The sequence below is a fragment of the Pongo pygmaeus genome, chromosome 2 (assembly GCF_028885625.2).
Source record: "Pongo pygmaeus isolate AG05252 chromosome 2, NHGRI_mPonPyg2-v2.0_pri, whole genome shotgun sequence".
Taxonomy (NCBI): Eukaryota; Metazoa; Chordata; class Mammalia; order Primates; family Hominidae; genus Pongo; species Pongo pygmaeus.
The window spans coordinates 41,983,764-41,998,191 of NC_085930.1; the positions used below are offsets into that span (position 1 = coordinate 41,983,764).

The following is a 14,428-nucleotide window of genomic DNA, read 5'->3' on the forward strand; positions in this document are numbered from 1 at the left end:
CGACCTCCAGCTCAAGCAATCCTGCCATCTCGGCCACCTGAGTAGCTGGGACTACAGGCCACAGGCCACCACGGCGGGCTACTTTTTGTATTTTGGTGAAAGGGTTTCAACATGTTGCCCAGGCTGGTCTTGAACTCCTGGGCTCAAGTCATCTGCCAGCCTCAGTCTCCCAAGTGTTGGGATTACAGGCGTGAGCCACTGCCCCTGACCCCTGTGGGTCTTCACATATGGCTATGTCTAAGTAAGTGTCATTCAAAGCAAGGTAGACTCACTTAATTAGCCTGAGACAACAGGTGTAATCAGGACTAATTGTTTCCTCATGATTAGATTTACATTATCTTTTTGGCAATGATATTGTATACTTCCCATTGTTTATCAGAAAAGACATTTTAGTTTATAACATTCCTGGTGGTGCTAAGTTGGAATCCTTGGTTAAGGTGGCTGTAGCCAAATTCCAATTTTTATGTCAGTAAGCCCCATCGTGCCAAAATGTAGAAATTTTATTTCCATCAAGAATGTGTTCAGAGGCCCTGACCAACATTCACCCTTGGAAGCTGCCATGTCCGTTTGGAGCCAAGAGAAATTTGCAAGGCTGGCTCCAGGTTTCCCACACCCGATACAACGTGGGCACAGACCTATTTGTACAAGTTATCTTAACATCCAGATGGGAAATTGGGAATATAAACCTCTTCTCTCAGCTCCCCAAAAAACAGCAAGATGTCATGTCTCTGCCAGGGAACTCATCTGAGACACAGTTTATAGCTCCAACTGTCTTCCTCTTAGTATTCTGGGAGCATAGCAGGGAGACAGGGAGTGGGGGACTGAATGTGATTGATAGGAACTTTGGGGGAGGCCTGTGAAAATTAGGGTGATTTGGCAAGTATGTAACTTTAAGGTTTTATCTTGCTGGGGCAGGAAGATGAGTAAATAAACTGTCTTACTGGTAGACTCCAATTATTAATTTATTTTGTATAGAGACAAATTTAAGTTTATTGAAATGTGTTAGAAACAGGGAGGTATCTACAAGCAGAATCATAAAGCAAAGGACATTTCCAAATTAATAGAAAGGAAGGAAACAGAATAGAAACTTGACCCATCCAAATAAAGTACGGGAGAAGTTTAAAAAGGAAACAAAACGAACAATACACATAGTATAAGAAAAATGTCTATTATTTATTACACTGAACAATTCTGACCACCAACAACCAATGGGGGGCAGGAGAGAACATCTTGCTTCTCAACAAACTTTCCTCCCTTGCTTAAACATTTCTGAGGATTCTTTCCCAAACCTATTACACCTGTATTATGATGGTTACAAATTTTCCAACTCTGCCACTCCTTCCAGTGAATTATTTTTAGTATCTTCATTAAAGGGGCAAAAAAAAAAAAAAAAAAAAAAAGATCCCCTACTTGTAATAACAAAACAATGTTGGAAACTGTCATTAAATCAGGATAAGTGAAAAACAGATCTGTTCCCAGACTCGCAGGACTATAAATTTAGGAAGTACATAAAAAAATAAAAATTAATGACACAATAGGATACATTAAATATGTACAGCTTTTTGTATGTCAATCATACTTAAGTAGTTTTAAAAACAAATGATCCAACCCATACCACCAACTAATAAAGAACAAACAAATGAGTCATACAAAAGAAAAATCACACGTTTTGGTTTACTCCTACTTTTGAGTTAAGAACACTAACAATAAAATTTGCATGCAATGAATATGGTTCTCTAAATACAACAGATGAATTATTTTACATACACATCTTATTTTTATTTATGGAGAATCGGTTAATAAACACATTTTAAGTTCAATATATTATGTATTTGAGTGGGAAGCAATCTTAAACATTTTAAACACCAGAAATATACAAAACAATTATAAATGAAATAACACAGACAAAGTCCCTTGTGTTTTGATCCTGGAGTCAAACCATAGAAATCTCAGGTTATTAAGAAAACTCTGAAAAATATTGTTTTGAATATTAAAAATCACGTGTTTGGGGGAGGGAGAGAATTAACAGCCTTTCTTTGCCTTAAAATACTTTACGTTTTATGAAATTGCAATTGGAATGAAGCAGCTCCTAAAGTAGTCAGTGTTCAGAGGAAGAGAAAATAGAGCACAAGAGCCAACTACCATTTTACTCAAGTCCATCAAAATGCTCAGCTGAAGAACTCACTTAAAAGAGCTGTTGAAGGTCAGGCGCAGGGGCTCATGCCCATAATCCCAGCGTTTTGGGAGGCTGAGGAGGGTGATCACTTGAGTCCAGGAGTTTGATACCAGCCTGGCCAACATGGTAAAACTCCATCTCTACTAAAAATACAAAAAATTAGCTGGGTGTGGTGGCAGGTGCCTGTACCCAGCTACTCAGGAGGCTGAGGCAGGAGAATCATTTGAACCCAGGAGGCGGAGATTGCACTGAACTGAGATTGCACCACTGCACTCCAGCCTGGGCAACTCTAAGACACTGTCTCAAAATACAACAAAAAAAAGCTGCTGCTGAAGTCATGTCTATTTTAGAAAAGTAGTGTGAATGAGTTTTTCTACATATTAACTATAATTTATGGTAATTTGTTAAATGTTTTTCCATTTTTAAATGTAAGAGTCTCTATCTCCACTCACAAAGCAACAGGCACTGCTAGGGGTCTTAGGCTAACATCTGCCACCCCACCAGTCTGCATGGCCCTTTAACAGGTGTGCAGAGGACCAGAGTTCACCTGTCAGCAGCACCGCAGAATCCAACTCTCCAGCTTTTCTGCCATTAATTACCATAGATGTGGCCTTTTTCCTGATATTCTATTCCCATTGGAGGCTTTTTATTAAGACCTTGTTCCTATAAAGCAAATAAAATATTTGTTTTTAAAAAGAATGAAGAAATATTAAAAATAGCCAAGAAACCCGCTGCTGGAATGCTGTTGAAATTGCCCTTACAACTTTAGGATCATAGGTAGCACGCCTGTGATCCTGTCATTAAAGAATGAAGATCATCAGCCAAGTTATCATGCCTCTGTAATATGTTCCCTGACTTGTGCGAACCATGGACAAGAGGTCTTGGAGGGGCTCTTTTCATCACTTTCCCAAAAACCCAAGTATGTCATTAAAGGGCTACCCAAAGTGACCTCCTCAGTTCTCTTCAACTTGCTTGGCATACAGAGATTATCAAAATACTCACAGCAAAAAGTAGGATATCCCAAAGAAGGAAAAGCCAATCACACATTCACATACTTCCTCCTGTGGGAGATGGTCTTGCTATGTTTCCCAGGCTGAGAAATTACCGATCTCTCCTTTCCATCTAGTCGATTCTTCCCTTAAGGAACCTCTTCTTTGATATTCGTCATGTTATTCTAGGTGTTTACGTGCCCACCGTCCCTGTTAGACTGTAGGCTACTTAAAGGAAGAGGTTTTTTGCTAGTCATTATTTCTGTGTAGGGCATACACTTTGAATATAATAATTATATAATTTTTGTTGCTCCCAGAATTCTGTGTCTCCAGGTAGAAGCATTACACCCTGACACATAAATGCTTTCTTTTTCCTGGAGATAAACTTAACTGAGTAATAATTTTCTTGAAACTCTTTACTGACAATTTGAGCTTGAAATACACGGCTATTTAAGATTAATGTATATCTTAACTTTCTGCAATTGAAAATCCGACACCCACTTTTAGTTTGTAGAAAAGCATCAGGTAATTACCTGTGAACACATTTGGGGCACAACATATTGTCTTCAAGGTGCGGGGGTGGAAAATTGGAGGCAGGAAGCAAGAAGAGTGCACTCACTCTCCCTTCTTGCTTTTCTGGAACCCAGGCTTGACCAGCATGAAACTGCAGGTGAACCCAACCATCTGTGTCTGCAGGGAGACTTTTCCCATGGACCACACACCACCTGACACCTGGAGAAGGAGAGAGACAGGTACCCACACACCAGGATGACATACTGATGTAAGACTGTATTATGGCCCATCACCCTTGATTGACCAGCTCCAAGATGTGAACCCTGAAATCCTAACTTAACCTCTTCTCTATTCTGTTCTCCTTTAGAAAAGCATACAAGCCGGGTGCAGTGGCTCACGCTTGTAATCCCAGCACTTTGGGAGGCCGAGGTGGGCGGATCACGAGGTCAGGAGATCGAGACCATTCTGGCTAACACAGTGAAACCCCATTTCTACTAAAAATACAAAAAATTAGCCGGGCGTGGTGGCGGGTGCCTGTAGTCCCAGCTACTCAGGAGGCTGAGGCAGGAGAATGGCGTGAACCCGGGAGGCGGTGCTTGCAATGAGACGAGACTGCGCCACTGCACTCCAGCCTGGGTGACACAGCAAGACTCCATCTCAAAAAAAAAAAAAAACAAAAAAGCATACAAGACAGTTCCTGTTAAAAATCTAAAAATCTAGTTGGAAGTAGTATAGTTGTAGGTGGGCAGATGGTAGAAAGACTAACCCAGAGTGTCTGGAAAGGGCTTCATGAAATAAGCTCAGGGGTCTCAGCTCTTAACACACATTGGATTATGCTAAGCAGTTTGTCTTCTTTTGTTGTATTTTCTGTAATTCTTACAACATACAAGGTAGGTATTACCCATTTGACAATGAAAACGCTGGGAAATATTTTAAATAACTTATTAATGCCATTCTGGGGCTCAGTTGCAGGCAATTAATTTTAGACCTTGCCTTTAAATTGCTTAAAGGGTAAAGAAAGAAAACCAGACTGCTATCCCCTTCTGATGCCATCAATAATTTAGAGCAGTGGTTCTCAAACTGTGGTCCCCAGACCAGCATCCTTAGTACTGCCTGGGAAACTGTTAGAAATGCAAACTCTTGCCGGGTGCGATGGCTCACGCCTGTAATCCCAGCACTTTGGGAGGCCAAGGTGGGCGGATCATCTGAGGTCAGGAGTTCGAAACCAGCCTGACCAACATGGAGAAACCCCATCTCTACTAAAAACACAAAATTAGCCGGGCATGGTGGCGCATGCCTGTAATCCCAGCTACTCAGGAAGGCTGAGGCAGAATTGCTTGAACCCGGGAGGTGGAGGTTGCGGTGAGCTGAGATCGTGCCACTGCACCCTAGCCTGGGCAACAAGAGCGAAACTCTGTCTCAAAAAAAAAAAGAAATGCAAACGCTCAGGTCCTGCCCTAGACCTGAATCAGAAACTCTGTGGGCAGGGTCCAGGAATTACCGGCCCTCAAAGGGATTTTGATATACCCTAAAATGTATCAGGAATTACTATCTACTAAGCTTATTTCCCCATTGGACCAGAATAAGCTCTTCATGTTGCGCTTACCAGAGGCCTCTTGTGGAGATTCCACTGCCTCTGGCGTCCTCGCCCTGGCTGAAATTCTCGCCCAGGAGGCCAGCAAAGCCTCTGGGGCAGAAGTTGTCACCACAACTGTATTAACTCCCTCAAGGAGAGGAGTGGAATCTTCCAGGGCAGGCGGCCCCCCCGCAGGGGGAAGAGCCACTTCAGAAGGATGTGTCTGAGAACTTTGCAGGGACGTTTCCCCTTTTTCCACCTTTAATTTTTTTTGCAATGATTTCCGGATTTTGGCCTCTTTTGCTGTGCTAGGAAAATCCTACAGAAAGGGTTAAATAATAAAGATAAAAATACAGATTAAAATTCTAACAAAAATGGCCTAAGGGTTAAGGAGCTCTCCATCAAATACAAAGTTTCACTTAGACAGGAGGACTAGGTTCAAGAGATCTATTGTACAAGTTGGTAACTATACATAGTTAATAACAATGTACTGTCTTCTTGAAAATTGCTCAGTTGGCCACCCAGTGGCTCAGGTCTGTAATCCCAGCACTTTGGGAGGCCAAGGTGGGTGAAACACTTGAGGTCAGGAGTTCGAGACCAGCCTGGCCAACATGATGAAACCTCCGTCTCTACTAAAAATACAAAAGTTATCCAGGCATGGTGGCTCATGCCTGTAATCCCGGCTACTCCAGGGGCTGAGACAGGGATATCACTTGAACCAGGGAGGCAGAGGTTGCAGTGAGCCTGCACTGCAGCCTAAGTGACACAGGGAGACTCTGTCTCAAAAAAAAAAAAAAGAAAAGAGAAAGAAATAGAAAAAAAAGAAAATTGCTGGCCGGGCACAGTGGTTCACACCTGTAATCCCAGCACTTTGGGAGGCCGAGGTGGGTGGATCACCTGAGGTCAGGAGTTCGAGACCAGCATGACCCACCTCTACTAAAAATACAAACATCAGCCAGGTGTGGTGGCAGGCACCTGTAATCCGAGCTACTCTGGAGGCTGAGGCAGGAGAATTGCTTGAACCCGGGAGGTGAAGGTTGCAGTGAGCCGAGATGGTACTACTGCACTCCAGCCTGGGTGACAGTCTCAAAAAAAAAAAAAAAAAAAAAACAACAGTAGGGATGGGAAATACTGTTCCTTTTTAGAACTAGGTGTGGAGGGACAAGGTGAGGCTAAGAGTTCCTTTACTCACTTTTGAGGCTACAATGGGTAATTAGGATAAGCACTGAAACGTCCATCCTTTAAAAAGTTACCTTTTGATTTGGGTAGGCAAAGGCACACAGGCGCTTATATGCATCCAATTTCTAAGACAACAGAAAACTGAGTTAGTAAGGCAAATAAGGCTCCTACCCTTCCTCCCAGCAGCACTGTCCCCAGCCTAGGCCCTCACCTGGCCTTTGGAGCTCAGCTTCAATTGTTGGCACCAGGCCCGCAGAATGTCCCGGTGAATCAGATTAACAGGTGGCAGTTTAGAGGGTAATGGAGGGATTGGTATCTTCTTCTGAGGTCTGGGGTTGTCAGTGTGCTCTGCCTTTTTCTTAGGGCAGAGCACTGAAGGAGAATGGAATCAAATTAGTAGTAATTAACTTCGTGTAGCTTTCCAGAATTTCAAAAGTAAAACCATTTTTTTTTTGAGACACAGTCTTGCTCTGTCGCCCAGCTGGAGTACAGTGGCGCAATCTTGGCTGCCTGCAACCTCCGCCTCCTGGGTTCAAGCGATTCTCCTGCCTCAGCCTCCTGAGTAGCTGGGATTACAGACGCCCACCACCACGCCTGGCTAATTTTTTGTATTTTTAGTGGAGATGGAGTTTCACCATGTTGGCCAAGCTGGTCTTGAACTCCTGACCTTGTGATCTGCCCATCTAGGCCTCCCAAAGTGCTGGGATTACAGGCCTAAGCCACCACGCCCAGCCTAAAATCACTTTTAATTAATTAATAGTCCAATCCCTCTCAAACCTAGGACTTACCACTTCTAAATCCTAGTTTTACTCCTAAATTTCCCCACTACTCAGGTACTCTTGCTCCTTTGTGAGCCCCTTAATCCACAGAATCCAGGTGGTGGCAACGGAGATTGCGCTTCCATCCCAGGGGAATTACCGCTGTCTTAGACTTGAGATCATTCTCAGTGGTGTCCTCTAGCCCCAGAGCAAAATCAACACCTGACAGTGCTACACAGGCAACCACTAATACCCCCTAATTCTGCCAGCCCACCCTAGTCAGGGAAGCACTCTGGTTTCATAGCAGGTATGTTTCCTTAGCTCTAGTGTGTTTCTGTTCATCCCACTTCTGTACCTCACATACCTTGTCTTCATTCAGTAAAGATTTCTGGCTGGGCGCAGTGGCTCACACTGTAATCCCAGCACTTTGGGAGGCCGAGGTGGGTGGATAACCTGAGGTCAGGAGTTCGAGACCAGCATCGTCAACACGGTGAAACGCCGTCTCTACTAAAAAAATTAGCCGGGCTTGGTGGCACATGCCTGTAATCCCAGCTACTTGGGAGGCTGAGGCAGGAGAACTGTTTGAACCCGGGAGGCAGGGGTTGTAGTGGGCCAGGATCGTGCCATAAAAATTTCTAAGGCTGGGCGTGGTGGCTCACACCTGTAATCCCAGCACTTTAAGAGGCCAAGGCAGATGATCACTTGAGGCCAAGAGTTTGCAACCAGCCTGGCCAATATGGTGAAACCCCATCTCTACTAAAAATACAAAAATCAGCCAGGCATGGTGGCACATGCCTGCAATCCTAGCTAACTTGGGAGGCTGAGACAGAAGAATTGCTTGAACTTGGGAGGCACAGGTTGCAGGGAGCTGAGATGATGCCACCACACTCCAGCCTGGATGACAGAGCAACACCCTGTCTTGGTGTCTCAAAAAAAAAGACACAGCCTGTAATGACACTAATAGTTAGTAGGGTTTACTTTGTACATATTACTTCTCACGCATAGTCTGAGTGCTTCACTTAACTACTCTATGTAAATTTTAACACTCCATTCCCACCCCTTAATAAAGGTAGATATTGTCCTAACTTATTTTTAGAATACAAAGTCCGGTTTCAAGAATGCGTCTTCAAATTTACAGCTGTCTGTTCCCAAATCATTGCACACTGAAATCCTTAACTCCAAGTAGCAAGTGAAGGAAAAAATGATCAGCAGAACCAAATATGCTGTGGAAGTCTGAAGATAGGAAGGGATCAGTTAGAGCAGTGGTGACCAAAAGATGCTTCAGGAAGGTACAGTTTAAGCTAGGCTTCCATGAAGTGTAGGATTTGCACAATACATGATGGAAATTTCTTCCCTAGTTTTTCTTCTTCAGAAAAATTCCTCTGGCTTCTAAGACCCAAGAAGGTGGGATTTGAGGATTTGAAGACCTCTTACCTTTATTGCCTTTGACAGACATTTTTTCTTTGGTTCTCTTTGCTGATGTTCCTGGCAAAGCAATTGTATTTGGTTCATTAGAAGCCTGCTGATCCTCTTCCCTCGACTTCTCTGTGGAGGTCCACTGGGGAACAGAGGAGCTGGTCAGTCATTCCTCTAGTGTCCAAACCACACATACACTACCTGCCTCAAGATAACTCACTTCTAAGGCAACAAGGCAGTTACTGGACTCCACTGGCAGTGTGGATTCTCCTCTGGGTATCATCTTAACACTCAGTTTCATTTACAGGACTGGGAAACAATGATGGAAAAAATGGGAGGAAGCCAATTTGAAAGCACATGAAAAGACAGATACAAACAAGAGTAGAAGAAAACAGGCTCTGCCTTGTTTTTTTTTTTTTTGAGACGAAGTCTCTCCCTGTCGCCCAGGCTGTAGTGCAGTGGCGCGATCTCGGCTCACTGCAACCTCCACCTGCCCGGTTTAAGCAATTCTCTGCCTCAGCCTCCCCACTAGCTGGAATTACAGGCGCCTGCCACCACACCCGGCTGAATTTTTCTATTTTTAGTAGAGATGGGGTTTCACCATGTTGGCCAGGCTGGTCTTGAACTCCTGGCCTCAAGTGATCTGCCCACCTCGGCCTCCCAAAGTGCTGGGATTACAGGCATGTGCCACTGTGCCTGGCCTTAGCCTTCCTTTTTTCATTCATTTAATTCTCATAGCAACCTGGCAACAATTACTTCTCAGACACAGAAGCTGAGGATCAGAGGTAACATAAAGACACAGATTAAGACTACATTAGATATAAATTAAAATTTAAATATAAAGCCTGGGCTCCGTGGTTCACGCCTGTAATCCCGGCACTTTGGGAGGTCGAGGTGGGCTGATCGATGGAGGTCAGGAGTTAGAGACCAGCCTGGCCAACATATTGAAACTCAGTCACTACCAAAAATACAAAAACTACCTAGGCGTGGTGGTGCGCACCTGCAATCCCAACTAATCTAGAGGATGAGTCAGGAGAATCGCTTGAACCCGGGAGGCAGAGGCTGCAGTGAGCCGAGATCGGCTACTGCACACCACTCTAGGCGACAGAGTGAAACTTTTTAAAATACGTTAATATAATAAAATTTATCCTAAATCTAAATCCTTTTTTTCACTTTCAGGGTGGATTACTGGACAAATTAACATTTGTATGGCATTTTTACATCTCTATAGCAGTTCTACATTTTTCTTTGAAATTTACATTTGCATAATCCTTACAAAAAGTACTCACTTTGGACCTCACAAAAGACTTAAAACCGAGACAGTTAAAAATGACCCAGTTCAGGTCAAGAGGACCTGAGAGCGCTCGGATACGGCCGTTCAGTGCCTGTGCAACGTCTTAAATCCTCTCTTCCTTCAGTTTCTGTCTGCATTGTTCCCAATGTCTGGCTTCTGATTACTCCTAGGTCCTAAGGACTCTGGGAAAAGGGAACGAATTCATTCTCAGCACCTTTGGTTTAGGATCTGTGTCCGTCTAAAGGAAATTAAGGGGTTTCATTCTTTTCCAACCTCAGCTCAATTACCTCTTCCTAAAATCTTTCCTTCACCACCCTTTTCTCCTGTTACCATTTCCCTCTAGCCCCGATATTCAGTTAGTTCTTTCTGACAGGACAAAGCACCTCTTCAAAACAGAAAACCCGGGCCGGGAGCAGCGGCGCGCGCCTGCAGTCCCAGTAGCACTTTGGTAGGCCGAGGTGGGAGGATCGCTTGAGCCTGAGAGGTTGCAGTGAGTAGTGATGGTGCCACTGCACTCCAGCCAGGGAGACAAAAGTGAGACCCTGTTCCAAAACACAAACCTGAAAACCTAATTTTTTAACTTTTCCTTTTGAGGTGGAGTTTCGCTCTGGTTGCCCAAGCTGGGTGTGCAATGGGGCGATCTCGGCTCACCGCAACCCCTGACTCCCGGGTTCAAGCGATTCTCCTGCCTCAGCCTCCCGAGTAGCTAGGATTACAGGTGTGCGCCACCACACCCGGCTAACTTTGTATTTTTAGTAGAGACAGAGTTTCTCCATGTTGGTCAGGCTGGTCTCGAACTCCCGACCTCAGGTGATCCGCCCGCCTCGGCTGCCCAAAGTGCTGGAATTACAGGCGTAAGCCACCGCGCCCGGCCTCTTTTTTTTTTCCCCCTATCTTTTGACACTCTCAACCTCCTCAACTAAACCTAGAAAACCTCATTTCTTATTTGTCTGCTCACTCCAATATACCAGGCTGCAATCATATTCTTGGGCCTTACTCTTAAAACAAAAAAAAGTCAAGAGGAGAAAATTCGAAGGCACATTCTTTTCTCCTTAAAGGAAAAATCAAGAGTGCCCAGGGAAAACAGAAACACAAAGACAGACAGAAAACAAATCCACTAAAACTGTACTGACCTCCTTGCCTTTTGCCTTCTCCATACTTGCAGAAGCGGAGCCTCGCAAGATGCTTCCAAAATGGCCCCTGCCCCAAGATTGCTATTTGCAAAGTCTCCTCCCACTTCCTGCCGCCCGAAGACCCTTTTTCTCTCCACCTCACCTCTTCTTTTCTTCTACCTTTCTGTTCCCTCCCCCACAATTTGTAAATGCTAAAATTGCATTGTTTCTTATTCCTGGGGTGACTTTTGTCTGGGTTGAATTACTAATACTATTCCTGGGCCTTTTCTGTTCACTTTAAATGTAATTAGCCAAAGTATGGTTCCGGAGACATTGGGAGATTGAGCACTCCTTCGGAACGATTCTACGTGGGGGGGGGGGGGGGGGGGGAACAGTGGCCAGAGACTTGAGCAGGATGTGTGAAGGGATTTAATAATGGAACCTGTGGAAACAGTAGACTTCCGGGACCAGACTGGCGGCTTGAAGAAAGCTATTTTCTCGTACCAAATACATTCCATTTCCTAAGTAAGTTACTCAGCCAACTAAAACTCCAGGTTTCTCTGTACTAATAGCGAGCATCTTTTCATCTGCCAACGAACTAATAATAGTAGCTTTTAAAGTCTATAGAGTATTTATTATTTATTTATTTTGTAGAGGGCAAGTGGGGTGTGTGGCGGGGGGGGGGGGGGGCTGGATATTTTGACCTGGCTGGTCTCGAACTCCTGCCCTCAAGTGATTCTCCAGCCTTGTCCTCCCAAAGTGTTGGGATTACAGGCGTGAGCCACCACTCCCAGCCCAAGTATTTTTTTATATCTCAAATTGTGGGTTTTAAATTCAGTCATTATTGTTCCCCATTTTATATATGACTAAAGTTGGTATACATTTTTATTGGTAACTTTTCCAATAGCACAGTAAGTGAACCCCTAACCTACTGACTCCCAAAGAAGTTCAAGTTTTTCTCCTTAAAATAATTTGAAAAATCCTTCCTCAGATCAGTGCTCCCTGTCAGGTTGTCAAGAGATGTGAAGTGAAGGAAGCAGTGGCTGTGCGACTGAAACCCTCCCTTGTCAGGGTCCAAAGTCTCCTTTGTTCTTTGGTTTACTTTGTTGTATTTTCTTCCTAAAATGATAAATAAGAGACTGTCTTTATCCAAATGGTGTTAGTAATCTGCTCACAGGCTAGAAATCCACGGACAGAAAAAGTAAACGGAGCCCAGGAATAGAGAAGGAAGTGCAGGTTGTGGACTGGGCAACCCCCAAGGCGGCAAAGAGGAAACCAGGTGAGTTGAGGTCATCTGGGAGATATTAGGGCTTTGATTTAACAATTCTTTACCACAGCCTTTGATAACCACCAGTAGGACTTTCTAATTAAGGTTTGTGTATAAAGTGTATAACTGAATCATCTTTCTTTTCTCAGTGTAATTGAACGTAACATTCAGAATAATTGGAGTTCTGGGCTGGGCGTTGGTGGCTTACGCCTGTGATCCCAGCACGTTGGGCGGCTGAGGTGGGCAGGTTACTTGAGTTCAGGAGTTTTGAGACCAGCCTGGCCAACAATGGCAGAACGCCTTCTCTACTAAAAATACAAAAATTAGCTGGGCATGGTGGTGCGTGCCTGTAATCCCAGCTACTGAGGAGGCTGAGGCAGGAGAATTGCTTGAGCCGGAGAAGCAGAGGTTGCAGTGAGTCGAGATGGTGCCCCCACACTCCAGCTTGGGTGACAGAGCGACACTCTATCTCAAAACAAACAAACAAACATAATAATTGGAGTTCTGAATTAAATATAAACTGAGGCACTGAAACATTCTGGGCAAGGTACTAACTAATTTGGTATGAACAGATGGAGTGTGTGCTGGGATTAATCATTTATAAATTATTGGGTCCACTACTATTTCTGGGAACACAATTCTAAAAGAATTGCACCAACCATTTAAAACATGGGTTAGCTGACATCCTATACATAAAATGAATGAGTACAATTTAATTTAAAATGTTTGGAAATAATATTACTGAGTTCTGGAAGTAAGCAAAAAGCCAAATATGGTCTGCAGGGGGTGGTGGCTCCTCACTGTAATCTCAGCATTTAGGGGGCTGAGGTGGAAGGATTGCCAGAACCCAGGAGTTTGAGACCGGCCTGGGCAATTTAGTGAAATCTTGTCTCTACAAAAAATAAAAAAAGAAATTAGCTGGGTGTGGTGGCACGTGCCTGTAGTTCCATCGGGATGCTAAGGTAGGAGGATCACTTGAGCCCAGGAATTTGAGGCTGCAGTGAGCTGTGATCATGCCACTGCACCCCAGCCTGGGCAATAGAGCCAGACCCTGTCCCCTCTCCTCCTAAAAAAGCAAAAAAAAAAAAAAAAAGTCAAATATCTTTTTGTCAGGTTTGTTGGAGTTGTGATTTATAGGCAGTTTGGGGCAGAGTGCAACCTATTTATGCATTGGTTTTTCAAATGTAAAGTAGGAATAACTATAAGTTTATTGTGTTTTCTGAGAAATAACTAATTTTGTGTGTAAAATTTCCTACAAATATTTAGTAGTCAAAAGAAAAACTTTACTGCTATTTTTAATGTTATAATTCCAGTGCCTACACTTCTATCTTGATTTCAAAAAGTATTCATAATTGAACAACTAAATCTCCCATTCGCTTACAGAATAAAAATGTATTAAGCGCTATTTTTGGTGTTTTTTTTTTTTGAGAGGGAGTCTCGCTTTGTCACCCAGACTGGAGTTCAGTGGCACAGTCTTGGCTCACTGCAGCCTCCATCTCCCGGGTTTAAGCAACTTTCATGCCTCAGCCTCCAGAGTAGCTGGGACTACCAGCTCATGCCACCACACCCATCTAATTTTTGTATTTTTAATGGAGACAGAGTTTCACCATGTTAACCAAGCACTTGAACTCCTGACCTCAAGTGCTCCACCTGCCTCAGCCTCCTAAAGTGCTGGGATTACAGGTGTAAGCCACCACGCCTGGCCCACATGCTTTAAAAATGTATTTTATTTGTATGTATAATCAAAACAAATGCAAACTGTTCAATTATGACACTTGCAAAGCAGGATAATTCCCTGTGTATGACAGCCTACAATAGGGGTCTTTATTTTGCTTTGTTTATAAAGACGAGGTCTCATTGTTGCCCAGGCTGGTCTCGAATCCCTAGGCTTAAGTGAGCCTCCCTCCTTGGCCTCCCAAAGTGCTTGTATTATAGGCATGAGCCCCTTGCCCTGCAACAGGGGTTTTGAAGTCAGAAAAGTATCAGATCTAAAGGAGATTGGGAACTGAAATAACTGAATAGGGGAAGGGAAGGATGGGCCCTAGGGAGAAGGCACCCCGCTCCTGAGGCAGCTCAGCATGGTCAGGGACTGAAAGAAGAGCAGTGGGGCTGGAGCTCAGAGAGGGAGGGGTTAAGTGTGAGCTGAGC

At 44.0% G+C, this 14,428-nt stretch overlaps 1 protein-coding gene across 2 annotated transcripts; it reads right to left on the reverse strand.

The window, feature by feature from the left end:
• Window positions 1-1,152: 1,152 nt before the first annotated feature.
• Window positions 1,153-11,144, reverse strand: DPPA4 (developmental pluripotency associated 4). Of its 2 annotated transcripts, none has more exons than XM_054482111.2 (7): window positions 11,035-11,144; window positions 8,626-8,749; window positions 6,645-6,805; window positions 6,508-6,558; window positions 5,285-5,573; window positions 3,699-3,897; window positions 1,153-2,839 (listed from the first exon to the last, which is right to left on the reverse strand). In XM_054482111.2, exons 1-7 carry the CDS (start codon window positions 11,056-11,058, stop codon window positions 2,803-2,805), a joined length of 885 nt encoding a protein of 294 aa, XP_054338086.1. In that variant the 5' UTR covers window positions 11,059-11,144; the 3' UTR covers window positions 1,153-2,802. The 2 variants fall into 2 exon arrangements, with proteins under 2 accessions (XP_054338086.1, XP_063517653.1); XM_063661583.1 differs by lacking the exon at window positions 11,035-11,144 and adding an exon at window positions 8,828-8,964.
• Between the last annotated feature and the right edge of the window lie 3,284 nt (window positions 11,145-14,428).

What these genes read in the sequence shown, in the direction of transcription:
- DPPA4 (XM_063661583.1), bottom strand. Translation starts at nt 8,908, where the DNA reads ATGAAACTGAGTGTTAAGATGATACCCAGAGGAGAATCCACACTGCCA. An exon ending in ACTGCCTTGTTGCCTTAGAA is followed by an intron (nt 8,750 to 8,827) that starts GTGAGTTATCTT and finishes TCTGTTCCCCAG; the next exon opens with TGGACCTCCACAGAGAAGTC. An exon ending in GTCTGTCAAAGGCAATAAAG is followed by an intron (nt 6,806 to 8,625) that starts GTAAGAGGTCTT and finishes ATTCTCCTTCAG; the next exon opens with TGCTCTGCCCTAAGAAAAAG.